We start from the raw sequence: 17,335 nt of genomic DNA, 5'->3' as shown, positions 1-17,335 counted from the left end.
TGGAATCAAGATACTAGAGCAAGAAGTTCAGATATGTATATAATGTCAAATGGTTTGGGAAACTTGTGTTTTCTTTATGTTTATTTGAAATAACGAATGAGTAGTAGTGTACTACGTATGATAGAAATTATGTAATATATGTTTCTATTGGAATTTTGAAATCTTATTATCTAGTTGTTAGTTTACGATTAATTTATTTTTTTTGTCACATTTTGGTTATAGAAAGTTTAGTTCTATAATCAAGATGTGATTCACACCTTAACTCGAGATTATAATATTAATCTGAGTCAGGGCGTGACACAAACATTCTTCCTCCATGCTTCTTACAATGTTATAGCTGCTCTCTTTTGCATAATATCCATACTCCATAACCTCCATCACCACCACCACAACTACCATCTTCCACCACCACAAACTCCATCTCCACCACCACCACTACTCCATCACTACAACTTAAAGTTAGCCAAAGAAGCATCATATCTTTATCACCCTTTCATTCATCATCAACAAGAAATTTATCATCCATCCATCTATCAAGGAGGATTCTAGAAGCATTTAAGGATGAAAACAAAGAAGGATCTAGCCATTGATTAGTCAAGTTTCAACTAGTTCATTCTCTTCTTCACTCTTTAATTTACCATGATGTATTTTATAGATTTGATGCTAATTTGTATGATAATGAGTGAGTAGTTACTTTGCTAGATCTAGGGTTGAAAGCCTTAGCCAATCTTGTATGGATTGATCCTTTCACTAGTTAAGTACTACACCGAAGAGGGGTTACTTGATATCACAAAAGAAGCATGTCTCTTGTCATACCCAAGAGGGATGGAAGAAGAGAAATTGGTTAATTATTTTAGCATCATTTATATTGAAATTTATCAATACTTGCAAGGGATGTTAGTGGTAGACAATCTAAATCTTAACGTTCATCCATTAGATCACTAGTTTAGTTTAGAGTAATTTAGTTTACATTTGAGCATCTAGTTGTTTACAATTCAAAACTATCTTCAAAAACCAAAATAAAATCACTACTCTATATTGCACATACTCACCACAAGCTTAGATTTCATTGTGATTCTAGGTTTGTGATTGTACATTTGCATATTCTAGCTCTCCTTAAATTCACACCATAGCTAGTGAAAAGAATCCAATCCTCGTGGGTTCGACAACCTTTCTTAAATCCCTTAGTATTATTTGTACTCCTTATACTTAAGGGTGGCTATTTGGCCTGAAATTTTTTTTGCCGCCATTGTCGGGGATATACGGTTTAGGGTTTTAGGCGCTTTTTCCTGGGATTAGAGTAAAATCCGATTCCTAGCTCTGTTTGCCTTTGGAGAAGCTAGAAGTTTCACTTTTCTTTTGTAATGTGCTGTTTTTAAAGTTTTTTTCTTTTTATTTTTATTTATAGTTACTAGTCCTTTGGGAAGCTATAGGTACATATATAATTTTTTTGAACCATGGATGAATGAAACTAAGGATGAAATGATCCAAGGGATTTTGAGCACAAAGCTGTCATGGTGAACTTTATCAACAATTGGAGCCTTACACCCAAAGTCACATATTTTTCAACCATATTTGTGCCTTGTGTGGATCTCCACAACACTCACCTCTTGAGTGTGTTTTGATATTTGAGTACCCGAAATTCATGCAAGAGTATGAGTACGAATTGAGCATGCATCAAGAAACTATGGCATCCCAAGAAAATCCTCAAGAAGAAGAAAAAGATGAGTCTCTAAGATCTCTACTTCAAAAAATCATTGCCAAGATGAAAGCTTCCAATGTAAGAATGGAGGAAGGGATTGATCAACTCAAACTTCATTATGCATTAGAGCAATCATGTACCACCTTGCAAGAGCCACAAGTTTTCCTTGATCAAGTGAAGTCAATCTCAAATGAAGAATTGTATATTGAGCATCATGAGCAAGAGTTCCTTGTTCAAGTTTGAGATGATAATGTAGATATACAAGATCAACCACTTGGTTATGGAAGCCGTCATGACAGGACCCGCCCCGGATTTCACACTGAAATCCGAGGTGGCCTTACAGGGTCCACCTCAGAGATAACTCTACCGAGAATTGGCCGAGTCACCCCTAAAGTGGACTACCCAAAACATTAACCCACAATAGAACAGAGCCAAACGAAGAAGTGCTGAAGCTATTCGTCAACTAAGCCTCGAACCATGTACGCCCGACCTCAACTAATAACGCCTGCAAACTGGGCATTAGAAACCGAAAGGCTCAGGGGAAAATAGACGAAAAACGTTAGCGTGAGTGAACAAAAATAAACAATTTAAAAGAAAAAGGATTTCATACTTTCCCACATTTATTCTCTTAAAAATCTGATGCATGCAACAATAAGAAAACACATTTAGCTTTAAATCCAAGAATTTCAAAACGATAAACTGACTAGCCTCGCTAGTCACAACATTCGAAAAATATATCGTAAAACCGAAATCTTGTTTCTCAAGAAGATAAGACCAGTCCTACTAGTCAAGCAACGATAAGATATGGGGAAGAAGTATCACCATACTAAAGAAGGGAGCCTCCCATGCTCGGGTCGGAGTGTCCCATGCTCTGCTCAACTCACCCGCTAACACATAGTAAGCGGGGAGGAGTACTAATAAGGCTCGACTACACCTACGTGAGGAGGAGAACTAAATGATGACCCAGGTATGGTGGGTAAAAACTATTCAAATCCAGTAAATCTACAAGGCTTCCCCATAAGTCCCTCAAATAAAAAAAATAAAAAAAAACAAAAAAAAACACGGGTACGATTCCCAACTGTACCCAGAAATTTTCGTAAAAAGTCACATAAATCAACACGCTAAACGAATAATTAGATCAATCGTTTCCTCAACAAAAATTCCATTTTCGAAAATCCTTCAAAATTATCAAATCAACGAATAAAAATACAATATTTAAATCTGGAAACAATTCATTCTCGAAATCACTTTATAATATTTCATAAATCTCATAACCCAATCAAATCCGAAATCACTTCATAATCCGAAAATCAAAATCACTGCCGATAGCAAATCATCATATGCTCAAAATATAAAAGATGTTAATTAAATAAAGCATTACTTTAGAGAAATAAATGCATGCATCAATATTCAAAATCAAACGTCCACTCACAGTACTGGTTGGCGACCACGCAAACGAGTTCCTTCGTCAAGCGGTAGCTCTATATATCGTCCTGTACACAAGTACACTTCCATAAACGACAATTCGAATAAATAATTACGAACCTCAACGAAACCTGAAAATCCTTATCTCCATTACTTCTCAGATTCAACCCAAATCACACCCATAACACCAATTCTTCGATTTACATATTCCACAATGAAAACGAGGGAAATCCGACGGCCGGATTTCCCACAATTCAATCACAAAACTCCAAACTTTGGAAAATCACAAACAATTCCAAACTCCTCCAAAATTCACCAAACTTCACATACAAAGCTCTACAACATTTATAGGATTTAATGGGCTAAAAACTACAATCAAAACACTGCCCTACACGCTGCAGCCGCAGCCGCAGCCACCGCCACCAGCTCCGATGGCCACCAAACTTTGGTAGAAGCACCTACTCAACAGACCCAACAACTTTCTCAATTGAGACAAAGTCAAAAACTGAGTAGAAGTACCTCAACAGTTAAGGAGAAGGTTGAACACGATTAGTGAATAGTGACCCAAAATTTCAAACCTTCAATTCTTCCTTCTCGTGTCAAATCGTTGTAAAAGGTGCAAGGAGCATCATCTACGTCCCAAGGCGCTTCCAAAGGACTAAGGTTTGTCGTCTGTAGTGGCCAGAATCGGGAGAAACCGGCATTGACCTCAATCTGCTACAGTGACCATCCTCTTCTTCTCATTGCTACACCTTCTACAGTTCAAATTAAGCTATCAAAACAACCCAGAAATGAAGAGAAGGAAGAGAGCTTTCCAACGATATCTTATACGTCAAAATCCGTCGCCGGATGAAGGAGTTATGGCCGGAAGATGGTGAAGAGGTCGGAGAGGAAGAGAGAATCGGGGAGAGAGGAGAGAGAGCTCGGTAAGTTTCCGAAAATGAAAACTTACCACAGTAACTCGGCTATTTATAGACAAATTATCATGAACAGTAACTTTACCTTTTCGCTTATAACTTTCGCATACGAACTCAGATTTTTACGTACCACATATGCACGCACTCGGTTTAGCTTCCTATACAACTTTCATGAAGAACATTCTCTCAAATTTTATTCCAAACAAAAAGTCAACTTTTAGGGCCACTAAAAGTATCGAAACAACGTAAAAAGTGAAAGTAGTTGTCGTTTACAGTCCAAATGACTAGTAGACGGGTAAATTGAGATACGGGACGTTACATGTCAAATGAGCAAAGAAGAAATGAAGTCCAGCATTGATGGTTTTGTGCATTTTTGTGAAGCAAGGGGGCTTGTTGTCAAAGATAATCTTGAAGAAGATGAAGAACACTTTGAGGACAAAGATGCAACAATTGAAGCCATGCACCATGATCCCTCCACCAATGAGTTCAAAACTATTCAAGGTGAAGAAAATTCTTCCATGCATTGTCATGAAGAAGTGTTGAAGAATCAAGGATTTTCCTTCCTCCACCATCAAAGGAGCCCCCTCAAGAACTTCCCAAGGAGCAAGATAGAATATTGAACACTCATGTTCACAGTGAGAGTATTGAGATCAAGGTATTTTTACCTCTCAATCCACCATATAAAACTCAATACTTCTGTGATGAAGTGAATGATTGGAAAGAAAGTGGTACACTTGTTCACAACCTTCCACCTCACTAGATCTCACATATCTCTACCACCTACTCCTTTTCCAAGCATCAAGTCCGCATCAACTTTGAAGAAGAAGTTAAGAAGGATACTTGAAAGATCCATTACAAAGAAGAGGAAGATCAGAAGAAAGTTAGCCACACCTTTGGTCAAAAATTGGAGAGATCATGGATTGCTTTTGTTCTTGCCTCTATAACAAATCAAGAAGTCCTTTGACTCTAAATAAAACGGTGGTCTTGCACAAGAATTATCCTCTCTAACAAGTGGTGGTAACCTGAACAGCTAGAAGTCCTAAAAAATAAAGCCCTACTTGGAGGCCAAGCATGAATAAAAAGTCTTTGAATAAGAGAAGAAGATGAAGAAGAAGGATGTCATTTTTGATGCAACACCAAAGTTATGAGCTTGGACTGCAAGGCTTTGATGCCTTGATTGTTGGTGACTTATGAAGAGTAATATGGTCTTCAAGCGGGAGCTTTTCTAACTGTTGCATTTAGTTTGTGTTTTGTGTTTACTCATTTTGTTTTTGTAATTGTGTTAATTTATTTTTGTTTTGTGCTTTTGTACTTTGTGCTTACTTGTTTTGTTTTAGTATTTATGTTCAGTTGTGTAGTTTTACTCATCCATGCTTGAATGTTTCATTGAGAAACTTTTAAGAGCATCATTTTAACATTGAGGATAATGTTAGATTTAAGCGTAAGGGAAGGAAACCTTCGTTTTATATTTTAAGTTATATTTTGGTCCAAAACCTTTATAGTGCCTAAAATTTAAAAATTTGCTAGTTTGGATCATTCTTGTGTTTTTAGTTGTTTATTGTGTTTAGTTAGTGCCTTCCAATACCAATAATGAGATTGAACTTGAAAATGGGCTAGAAAGAATGTTTGGGTCTTATGAGCTTTATGTTTTCAAAATAAATCATTATGGATCAAGTGTTTGATCTCATTTATACCTATATTTTTCATATCAATATATTGAAGCCAGAGTAGCATGGTAAGACTTGTGGAACTTGAGCTTAATTGAAGTGCATGTATTGTTCTAAGCACTAATTTCTTCATGAGTAAATATCTCATTTGCTTTGTATCTCTAGAACTTGCTCCATATCTTTCAAAACTCTTTGTCTCAATTTTACATCTTGGAAATAATCTAGGTAATGGGGAATCCACCATGGGCAAATGAATATGTTCCAAAAGATTGAATATCATTAGATTGTCATTTTGAGCCTCTGTGTAATTAGCCTTTCAATTCTTCACACCATAAATCTCTACCCTCTTTTTTTTTTTTTTTTTTTACGAAATGAAATCTCTATCCTCTTACCCTTCTAAGTTTTCTTAATCAGTGCACAATCAAAAACCCCATCAATGTAGTAAGAGTAAGTAGGGTATCGTTCTAAGCTGTGGATTGGGGGTTGTAAACTCCTGCAAAAGACATTAGTTAAATTAACGTATATAAACATGGTATCTAAAAAATTTACTAGAAAATAGGGGGAGTTTAAAGAGTTTGTGTTCTAATTTAACTAATAAATATTATACAAGTGACCAAATCAAATCATGAATCAAATAGATAAAGATGGATGGAAGACGTAGAGATGAAATTAACTACTCACTAACACGTTAACGAGGCATCAAGTCATCAATCACGAATCAAATATGCCATAGCAAGAAATCAATCAAGAGTAGAGATGAATGCATACAAAGTCCTTATTACTTCCTTTAATTAAATTAACTAGATGAATGCACCATAGTTAACCCTATTAAACATGCAATGCACACTTAACGCAATAAGCACATAGAAAGTTTTATTGATTTAAGAAGAATACACAAGTTAGAACACTAATCAAGCATGTAAATCTCTTTATTGATATACCTAAGGAACTAAAGGTTTTTCACTTAGCAATTAAGATCTAGAACGCTAGCATATCTTAATTTGAAATCAATCATGCAATCAATTCCTATAGTTGATTATCTATGTCATGAGAAAGAAGTTGACCATATGAAACGTTAGTAAGCAAATGATTTCCCATATTTTACTTTCCTTGAATAATTAATCTAAGTGAAAGCACCTAAATTAATCTTATTGAACATGCAATTATAGTCTAGAGAGCTAGCTAATCAAGAATACATTCAATGCATGAAGAACAAAGGAAGGATGTCAACCAAAGTGCACAACCTAGTATAAGAAAGATTATCTATTTACAATCCTCCTTAATTGATTTCGACCTTTGTCTAAAGCTTTTACTACTTATGAAATAGGTTCACAAAATTATCAAGTGGTTAACCTAAATCTAGCTCCTAAGTTGGCCACCAAAACACACACACACACACACACACACACACATATATAATTTTTCTGTAATCTAAAATCAATTAAGCAATTTCACATAAGCAACATAAAAACCAACTATAAAGAAATCGTAAGTTTTATTCAAGCATAGAGACGGGTTTTAAACTTTTCCCTTAACGTTATATGTTAACTAGAATCCATAACCCAACGAATCAAACCAAAGAAAAACTAAAAGTTTACAAGGAATATCTCACCGCGAAGGATGAATGATGAACTTGTAGACGTTGAAGCTTGAAGATCTTGAAAGCAAGGCTCCTCAAGAGCTACGGCAAAAGGTGGAAGGATGGCAACTAGGGTTACTCACGGCTTCTTCTTCTTCTCCTCTTTGCTTGAAGACGCATAACTAGAAGACTAGAGAATGAAACTGATTTATTGTGTGTGAAAAGAATGAAAGAATTGATGAGACTTGACATTAGAATGGTGTATATTTATAGGGTACGGCAAGCCTTAGTCTGAAAGTCTTTTGGATTCTTCTTTTGATTTCTAGGAATTATCTGATTGATCCACACAGCTCCAACCAATCAGATAAATCCATGTAAGCTTTTCTGCGTGGTCCAACCAATGAGGATCTTCTAAAATTAAGTAGATTTGTACCATGAGTCTTTAAAGAAGATAATATTGCCAAATTTATAGAGATATTTTCTTATTTAAACTCCTAAAATTCTGCCAAATAGGGGTGTGAGCAACAAGCAACATATCTAGACATGATTCCATCCTTTCTGCATGTTGTAATCTCTTAAAACTCTTCAAGGATGGCGTCAAACCCTTATATAAGTCTCTAGGACATCACATGTGCAATATTATTTGAAATATGAAGCATAAATTTGTCTATGGGCTTCCCGATGTGATTTGGCCTCAAAACAGAAATTCCTGTCAAAAGTTAGTTTCACCCGCAGCTTGACCTTCCTGTACTAAATCAGCCATAACTTCTTTTAGAAAAATTATATTGATAAGCCATAAAAAGCTCTAGAAACTAGATATTTGAGGCTTTCCAAAAACATAAAGAACATCATCTAGCTCGTCCTGAGCTGCTCTTAATGCTCTGTCAAAGTTGACTGACTTGCAGAGGCAGATTTCTTGATTTAGCCTTTCATGTTTCTTTACTCTTAGTGCTCTCAGGTTTCCTAGCCTCATTAGAAATCCTTCTGTCTTCAGGACTCCTAGTCAAACTTCACATGAAATGTTCTTGAACCTTTCGGAAAATTCTTTTTCTTTCCTAGTTTAACTGGGACTCCTTGTGTCATTAGGATTCATTTTCCTGATAGGAGTAGGTTTTCTAGTCCAACTAGGACTCTGCATTTTTCGACATTTTTCTTCATTTCTCCAAACATGTTTCCTATTTGACCCAGAATTTCTACTTTGACTGGTATTCCTAGTCGAACCAGGAATTTTTGGCTGGACCAGGAATATTCCATTTCTTAATTTTTGCTCATTTCTGCGTCCCTTGTGCCTTGCATTTCCAACGTCCCACATCCTTCTCATATGTCTTTAAGCGCATTTCCTTGTCATTTTCTCTGATGTACCTAGAAAATATAAACTAAATTAAAAATGATTAAGTAAAGGAAATAACTAAGCAAAATATGGGGAGTTAACTATTAAAACGTCGCATTAATATGCTCCTATCAAATGCCCCACACTTAGCTTTTGCTAGTCCCATAGCAAAATCAAAACAAAGAAACTAAAAACAAAGACTCAAACTCAATGAAAATTTAAAGAAACAGAAAACAAAAACGTTACAACATACAATGACTCTATTGCCCTTCAACATTTTGTCTAAAAAATCTCATACCTTCAAGACACAAAGAGTAGCACTAAACTAAGAATCAATATTTAAATATTCGAGAGTTAATTCATATATATAATTCACATATAAATAAGTACGACTTGGTTGTAACAATGGTGATGGGGTGGAGCTCAGCATGTCTCAAACAAGTATGATTCATATCCTCATAAGGTATATCCACTATTTCTTCTCTCAGATCAAGGTATATTCACTATTTGTATCATTATTCAAGGACTCATCACCAAAGACCATGATCATCGATCTCCTCTGCCACTAGAATCGGACCATCATTCTCAAACGGTGTCGTATCAAGCAATAACTCATCCTTTGAGAACATCAATTCCATATCAAAAAAGACAAACTCCTCATCATCAACCAATAACTCATCAGCAAAAAAGATTAAATCCAGATCATTACGCATCAACTCATCCATGAGAACATCTCAAGTTGAATTTGAGCCCTCTTCTTCTTCTTATCAAGACCCAGTTTTTGCTTTTTGAAAGACTTGGTCTTTCTCACACTACTCCGCACTAGTCTCATCCTTGTTGAATCTGCAATTTCAAAGTGAAATTACGGAGGATACAAGTTAGGGCCATTGAATCTAAAGAGAAGGTTGCCTCATTTGCCATCTCATGTATGTTTGATAACTAGTAGTAGCCATTAACCAAACCTTTGGCATTGTGCTTGAGAATGAGGTGCTTTAATAATCTTAAATTTCTGAAACTAAGTGCTCAACTAGGCTATACCCACCAAAGGCTTCAAATCTCTCGCACCCAAAACAACAGGTTTGATTAACCCAAGAACACTGGCAGTTCCATCAGAAAAAGAACAGAATAGAGAGAGAGAGAGAGAGAGAGAGAGAGAGGAGAGAGTAGATTGAGCAGCGAATGAAGAGAAGAAAAATATAATAATAAATGATTAGAAAATACAATTATTCTTCGATCTGAGAAGCCACCACATTGGCGCCACTCATTACTTGGAACGCGGATCTCACCATGATTCATGGATTTCATGAGGTGATTCATCTGAGCACTGGGTCCAGATTGAAGGAAGAGAAGAACAGTAGGAAAAAGAAAAAAAATAGTAAAAATGCTTAGAAAAAAAAAAAGGGTTAAGACATGAAGAGACGAAAATACCCCTCATTATATGCCACATGGCACGCATCGTAACGGAGCTAACAGCTCCAGATACAAAATTGGGTCGGGGTAAGAATTTTAGATACCAATCTGATATTTTTTAAATTTGAGGCACGAAAGTTTAGAATGGCCGAAATGTGGGACACTGTTGGGGTTATTTTCCCTTCTAAATATGCAAAACCTTTGGAAATATATCTTGATTGATCTTTGAATAATTTTAACAAGATATAGAGAAGGTGTGTATTAACAAGCTTCCATATATTGGTATCATTTAGTAAAGCCCTCAATCATTCTTGCTGAGAGATGTTGCCTATCAAAGTATTAATTTGAACTCAGATTCGGCTCATCACCGAAGGAAAAACACAACATTAATTTATTCTGTGGTGGCTCTTCATTGTTATGCCATGGAGTGTCGTGCATGATCAAAGAAAGGAAGGTCCTTGTTGCAAAATCCAATTGTTTTCTACGGTGGCTCGTTCTAAATTTCTAGCAATCATATATAAAACATCAATTAGGGTTGGAAATGGTAAAGAATAAAAATACTAATGGCTGATATAGTAATTTTAACTATATTATATGACAAGTAGATAAATTGATGTAACAATATTTGATGATATGAAATGTCACATTCATACTCAGTTGTGTAGTTACCGTTATTACATAAAAATCTTTAAATAAGCTTTCTCATCCAGATTATTTGTATAAGGAAGCAGTTAGAGTTAAAACTTTATAAGTAATAAAATTACAAAGATTTTAACTTTTCTGTCTCTAAAATAGAGATTTTGTAAGAAATTAATGGAGATACTCTAAATAAGAACACACGAATCGCTTGAAGTGTAGCTTGACAATTTGACATATTCCTAAAAATGAATCGATGATGAAAAAGTAGCAAGGAAGACCAGTCTCAATAGTAAGAAGTACAATGTTAGTTTGTTACTGTTGTGTTTTACCAAGAAATGACAATTATTTACTTGTTTTTTTATGACTCGCCTAACTCTGACCGCAACCAATCTGTTCCTGGTTTTTCATGCTCTGTCTTTTCTTTTTCCGGATGCCTAACATGAAAGACTAAATGCCCCAACTTTACGTACAAAAGCTCCTTTGAAAAGAAAAGAACGGACTCGAAAAGAGCCTCATCTACTGTCTAGTCAAACGTCAACTGACAAACACTTTCATGTGGTTCTCATTTGGCCACTAATTCCAGTCCAATCCAATATATTGAACCCTGCAAAATATCAAAGGCAATGGCTTGTAGTGAAGAGGAGTGGAGTAGAGGGGGAGGGGCCAGAGCAAGTTCATTTGTCTGCGTGCACTGAATTTCAGGCCAGCCGCCCATTTTGGCGGTATGGCACGACAAAGAGAAAGAGAGAGAGAGGCACTGACCAGTCAGTCATCACTTGCTTTGTCTATAGTGCAGAGAGCATATTCTGCACATATTAACTGAACTGGTTCCAAGTTTTATCGTACCAAAGCAACAAGAATCTGTGGCCAATAGTGATATTACTGCATGCAGCGTTTTATTCGGTGAAGGCTTTACCATTTTTTTCACCCCCCATATTCTTTTCACCTCTTGTGTCCGATCTTCTAACCAGCACTCACGCTCCTCAATAGGGTGGAGGGTCTCATATATATATATATATATATATATATATGTCATCTCTGTTCTCACCAGATTAACGGTGAAATAGAGTAGGGCATGCAAGAAACATGGTAGAAATTATCACAGAATAGCGGGCAGAAAGAATATCCTTGGAGATGGAAAAAGAACCGTTGAAACCAAAAAACCAAGACATGATGAAAGAAAGCATCATATAAATAAATGTCTCTGTATATAAATAACACAACAATAATACCTGGTTGCCAATATTGACCTTGGGAACCGGAAAATGCCTCTAACAAAAGCACTGATTGCCAATCAGCTAGGTTGGGATTTTCCGGTCCTTTTTATTGGCCTACTTAACCAACTATACTGAACAATAAACTTGCTGTGACACACCCCCCAATTTCTTAGGATCTAACAAGTCCGGGGACATATATAACTATATAAGAACTAAGTAACTAAAACCTTAACAGAAAGATAAAGAAATACTGTGTATAGAAGATGAACCGTTTCCCCCCATAATATACAGACTCATCCATATATTGGAGAAGCCGACATAAAACTTGTTCAGATGTACCAAAACGATGATGCAGCATCTTGCTTCAGCAGTGAGTTACCAACATTATAGTCCGGCGATGCCAAGCTAAACTGAGATCCAGATCCAAATCTCAAGTCAGGAATAACATCATTCGGATTGTTACCAAAGGCAGAATCAAATACCTTGCACTGATCAAACTGAACTTCAGGCGATGGGAAAACTTGTTGAAGCATGGGCATCGGTGTTGGTTCAGGCACATTGTTACGATCCATAACCATCCCTTGACCATAGAAGTTATCATTCACTGGATACTGAAATTTTGCCTGCTGGTGGTTGTGGTCTTGTACAGCATTGAGGTTGCCAGGATTCGGGCTGTGCTGAGTATTGCTATCATAGGATGACATAAGCTCGGATATCATTTTCTGCCCATCATCTGCAAGTCCAAGTCCTGAAACATTGTAAGGGCTTGTCTGGTTCACCTGTTGTATAACTGCTGGCTTAGCTTGAGCAACTGGTAGAGGGAAGCCTGCAGGTTTGTCATTGTCAAGCAAGTTTGGCATTGCAAACACTGGTGAAAAATTATTCCTGTATGGGCAACTCATCTGATGATTGTTTCTAGCAGTAATGTCACAAAAGCCCCCAATGCGATAATCACTATATGGGCATTGCAGGAATTCACAGGTGTAAACCTTCTGATTAAGCATCATTTGTGGCTCTTCAGCCTGCTGCTGCTTCCTCTTCTTACCAAAATCCGAGTTGGTCTCAATAAGCTCTCCCTTAATCTGAGGTCTTTGTCCAATACTTCCCATATTGAAGTGATTCAGAAGAGGTTTGCAATCCTCAACTTCAACATTCTGTTCATCATCATCAACCCCTTCAACATCATAGTCACTGGTACCACTGATTACGAAAGATCCGCTCCCACCAGCAGATAAAGGTGGACACTTATCAGGGAACATCTTCCTGGCCATAACTTCCTCCTGGTGTATAATGGCCAGCCATGTGGCACTTTCCTTAGCAGTCATTTTGTCCTGCAAACATTTCGACTGACGAACAAGCTTGCGGATCTTGTTAATATCAGGTGACATGTGCTTTATCACAGCTGTGAGAACACTGACCTTCCATGCCTTCTTCAGATCATGAGGCTTCTTGTATGGGGGAGGTCCCTGATTGGCCAAGTTCAATTGAGGCCACCATTCCTCATTACCAGTTGGCCACCATGGTGGGGAAACACCCTTCTCCAATGGGAAACGCCTTTGGGGTGGGTCACAGTGCTGCATCAGGGCTGACAAAAGTGAACCAAGAGTGGTGTCCTGGAGCTCCTGCAGGGTGTGTGGAGTGGATGCCACTGAAATGCAGTCTTCCATCAAACCAGGGATTGAATTATCTGCCTGATATTTGGAAATGGCAGCTGGGCCATTACGATCAAATCTTACTTTGTCCTTCCACCATTCTCGAAGATTGTCAGAGGCACCACTCACTGGTTTTCCTTTTTCAGGTATAATCCCATAAACAAAACCCTGAGCTTTACAAACTTCCATCATTTTCAGCATATATTTCAGGATTCCATCTTGTGCCCGTGACATCTTCTTCCTCCGAGCTTGTTCCTGTGATTGGCGCTGCCTTGCATTGTCAGCTCCTTCCTTTCCCTTATTTTGTTCTCTAAGCCGCCTCAATAGAATCCGATCTCTCCACATCCTCCTTTCGAGCTCATCAACATCCATTTCTTCATCACTATAATCCTCCTCTACAGTTGCCTCTGGTTCTTGCTCTAGAACCACCTCACCTACGCCAGCAGCAGCTGAAAGGAAATCAAGATTTCCACAGAAACCCATTTCCTCAAACATCCCCATTTCGCGACGACCGAAAGAACAACCCTGATTATATAATTTTATAGTAATCTGTTACTTAGATGCCGTCCCTGTCAACCTCTTACAATCAATTTCAATCTTGCACACAGTTACCCCAAGAAGTAAACGAATTGTATTTGTTCTGCAGATGAAATAAATTACAAACAAGTCAGTTAAACAAACAATTATCACAAATGACATCAGATACAGTGAACTACCAATAATAGCTCTGGTTCAATGAAAGAAAAAACTAGGGAGAGTATGTAATTCCATAAATATAATTAATCAGAACACGAAAGTAATTGATTCAATAAGTAGAAACTCCGTAAGCATTCACACAGACCACAAATTAAAACCAAAAAAAGAAAGAAACATATACAATCCAATAAGGAAAAGGAAAGCAGAACAGATCTCACTGTTTTTAAATCTAACATGCACACGAAAAAAGAAAAATAGCGCGGCATGCAAACCAGTAGTAAAGATGAGTTTCACAAACAAGTAAAGGACCCAAAATATCCAACAGCAAGACAGACAGCAGGAAATAATTACAGTAGACACCAAATTTGAGCAGCAAGTAAATACCCTCCAATATTATTAGCAGAAATTATAGAACCATGGTTACCCAGATCCATTATTATCCGGATCGATTCATTTTCTTTCACAAAAAAGTGCTATGATTGAGTACAAAACATTCCTAAGTTATCAGATTTCTCGGCTTACACAAGCTGCAATATAGCTTATAACGCAGGTTACAGCAAATTTTCCAGCTATCTAAGCAACATAAATTCAATCGTTAATTTTTTTTTTTGTCATCATTTAATATAAAACCTGAAATTCAGGGTAAGTCTGCAAAAACGTCTTTTGGATCAAATATCTGTTCAAATCCAAATCTATAGAGAGACAAATAACGAAAACGAAAGAGATCAAACTCAAAACAAAAAAAAACTTAATAATAATAACAATGAAGCAGACGAACCAAAACCAAACAACAACAAACGAGAAACAATACACATAGGACTCACAGAAGAACAAAACAGTAGTTACATATAAATGACTCACAAAGATCAACCCTCAAAATCCATCAAAGAAAATATTCACATAGCATGTAAAAAAGAATATGTATTTATTATTAATTAATGGTGTAGACATGAGGAATATCAAATGAATTAAACGAGAAGAAAATGAAGGTACCAGATTGATAATGAAGCCACTAAAGCTCCTGACAGCAGTCTCTGATTGCTCCTCTCTTCTTTGCTCACAGAGAGATACAGAGATACAGAGAGAGAGATGAAAGGACAGTTCTTTTTAGTGGGTTTTCTTTTTCTTTTCTTAATGGAAGGACGAAGAACAAGAAAAAGAAGAGAGAGAGAGAGACGGGGGTGACTGCAGGGACAAAGCTAGGTGGAACAAAGCTACTACAGTATCCAAATTTCTTCTCTTTAGAGAAAGAGAGAGAGAGAGAGAGATGCAGAGAGAGACAGGGGGAGAGGGTTGGACTTATTATTTAACCAGGTCTCTGGTTACGTTTTTAACCGTGGTTGAGGCGTGGGACCTTTCGTTTTGGATATGGGAGACTTTTATAGGCGTTGGGTTTCTCCTCTGTGTGTTTGCTCACACCCAAGCCCTTGGTGCTTTCACCAAACACCCTATTCAACATTTTCCCTTATAAGAGAAAAATACACCGAAACACATTTAAGACACTTCGAGATACTATTTTTTTTGAATCAATCTTTTTTGTTCTATGTGGCGCTCCTATCTTACAGAGCGATGACAGTGTGAGATTTTATCACATACCAACAAGTTCTATTTCTTTTTCGTTAAAGTCTGATATGGTACATAAAAAAAAATTTAAATTAATAAAATACCGACATCAAATTTATATTTAAAACGCATGGCTTACGTGTACTGAGTTTATTGAATTTATCATTTAAGATTGTTCGGTAATAGTAATGGTAAGAACTAATGATGGAACCAATGCACACGCAAAGAAAAAGTAACCTCAGAATGAAGTAATAACTTAAATAGTTGCACAAGATTACGTATAGTTCCTTAAACATTCGGTTCTATTTTCAAAAGAGAAATTAAAAATTAATTTGTGACTTAAATTGCATATATCCAATTTAAGGAGTCCATTGAAAACAAAAAAACATAAAGTCTGAGATATTGTTGCTTGAATTAGCTATTTGTAATTAGGGCTTTTGGTTGGTGGACAACGCCGTTTGGTCTTAAGAAATGAAGCACCTGAATTTCGTAGAAGGAGGCCAAATGGCTAATTTACATTATTACTATAAAAACGAATATTAAATCATAAATGGCGTTGTTATTAATTACCATAATACTCTTTGCTGACTTTCCATTTCCTAAAATTGGGGTTAAATCAGGCATAAAAGACAACAAATTTGGTTGTATATTGTGATAGCATAGTGCATTAAAAATGGGAAGACTGAGCCCTTCATATTTGGACAAGTAATGGAAGCACATGGTGTAATTGTAAATTAATATATAGATAAATATCCATCCATCTATCTATCTCTATCATATTTGTCATCATCACCACCATAAAGTTTGTGCACATGTGACTTACCTACATCATCACATAAGTCTGGACAAAAGTTCGGCAAAAGTTTCCAACTCTACTTTCTTTTCATTGGTTGGTTTTATAGCACTTTTTTTTTTCTATTGTAAAACTTTTTTTTTTTTTTGGGTCACTTTTTAACATCTTAGGGAGGTGTATTGTATTTGGATTTGTACAGACTTTTTTTAAATGACAGACTTTTTGAAAAGTCCACAGACTCTTTAGAAAGTTGATAGACTGTTATGGATTTCTTAAAACCATTGATTTTAGCAATAGACTTTTATCGATTCATGAAAATCTATATACTTTATTATGAATGACTTCTACAGATTTCCTAGGATGTACAAAATATATTAAAAAAAAAAAAACAAAAACAAAAGACAAAAAAATAAAACAAATGCAGCTCAAACACAAAACAAAATAATAACTAGTTGTCTCTTCAATGCTCAAGTATCTTATAATAGAAATTGACTCAAATAAATGATTGTTAGTCTGTCTAGCGAGTTTGTTCTCATTCCTAATCTCCCAACAACATAAATATACAATATAGATCACTTGATGTTTATGTTAATTATTCTCATCAATTTTATTTTCGCCGATTAACAAATATTGTAGCAATATTGGTCAATGTCTTAATCTATAATCAATCAATTGAAATTCAATTGTTCAACCTTTTTTTGAACCATAATATAAATTCAAATTAATGAGAATAATTAATTAATAA

General features: G+C 36.2%; 1 protein-coding gene across 1 annotated transcript; it reads right to left on the bottom strand.

Annotated features, from left to right (window-relative positions):
• Positions 1-11,840: 11,840 nt before the first annotated feature.
• On the bottom strand, positions 11,841-15,531 carry LOC112189927 (ETHYLENE INSENSITIVE 3-like 1 protein). The gene is made up of 2 exons (XM_024329319.2): positions 15,228-15,531; positions 11,841-14,178 (listed from the first exon to the last, which is right to left on the bottom strand). Exon 2 carries the CDS (start codon positions 14,037-14,039, stop codon positions 12,216-12,218), a length of 1,824 nt encoding a protein of 607 aa, XP_024185087.1. The 5' UTR covers positions 14,040-14,178; positions 15,228-15,531; the 3' UTR covers positions 11,841-12,215.
• Positions 15,532-17,335: the final 1,804 nt, after the last annotated feature.

Source organism: Rosa chinensis, chromosome 1 (genome assembly GCF_002994745.2).
Source record: "Rosa chinensis cultivar Old Blush chromosome 1, RchiOBHm-V2, whole genome shotgun sequence".
In the NCBI taxonomy this organism is placed as follows: domain Eukaryota; kingdom Viridiplantae; phylum Streptophyta; class Magnoliopsida; order Rosales; family Rosaceae; genus Rosa; species Rosa chinensis.
The sequence above is the reverse complement of the archived record's forward strand: the minus strand, read 5'-3'. Positions and strand labels throughout refer to the sequence as shown.

Coding starts and splice junctions, on each gene's coding strand:
- LOC112189927 (XM_024329319.2), bottom strand. CDS start 14,039: ATGGGGATGTTTGAGGAAATGGGTTTCTGTGGAAATCTTGATTTCCTT.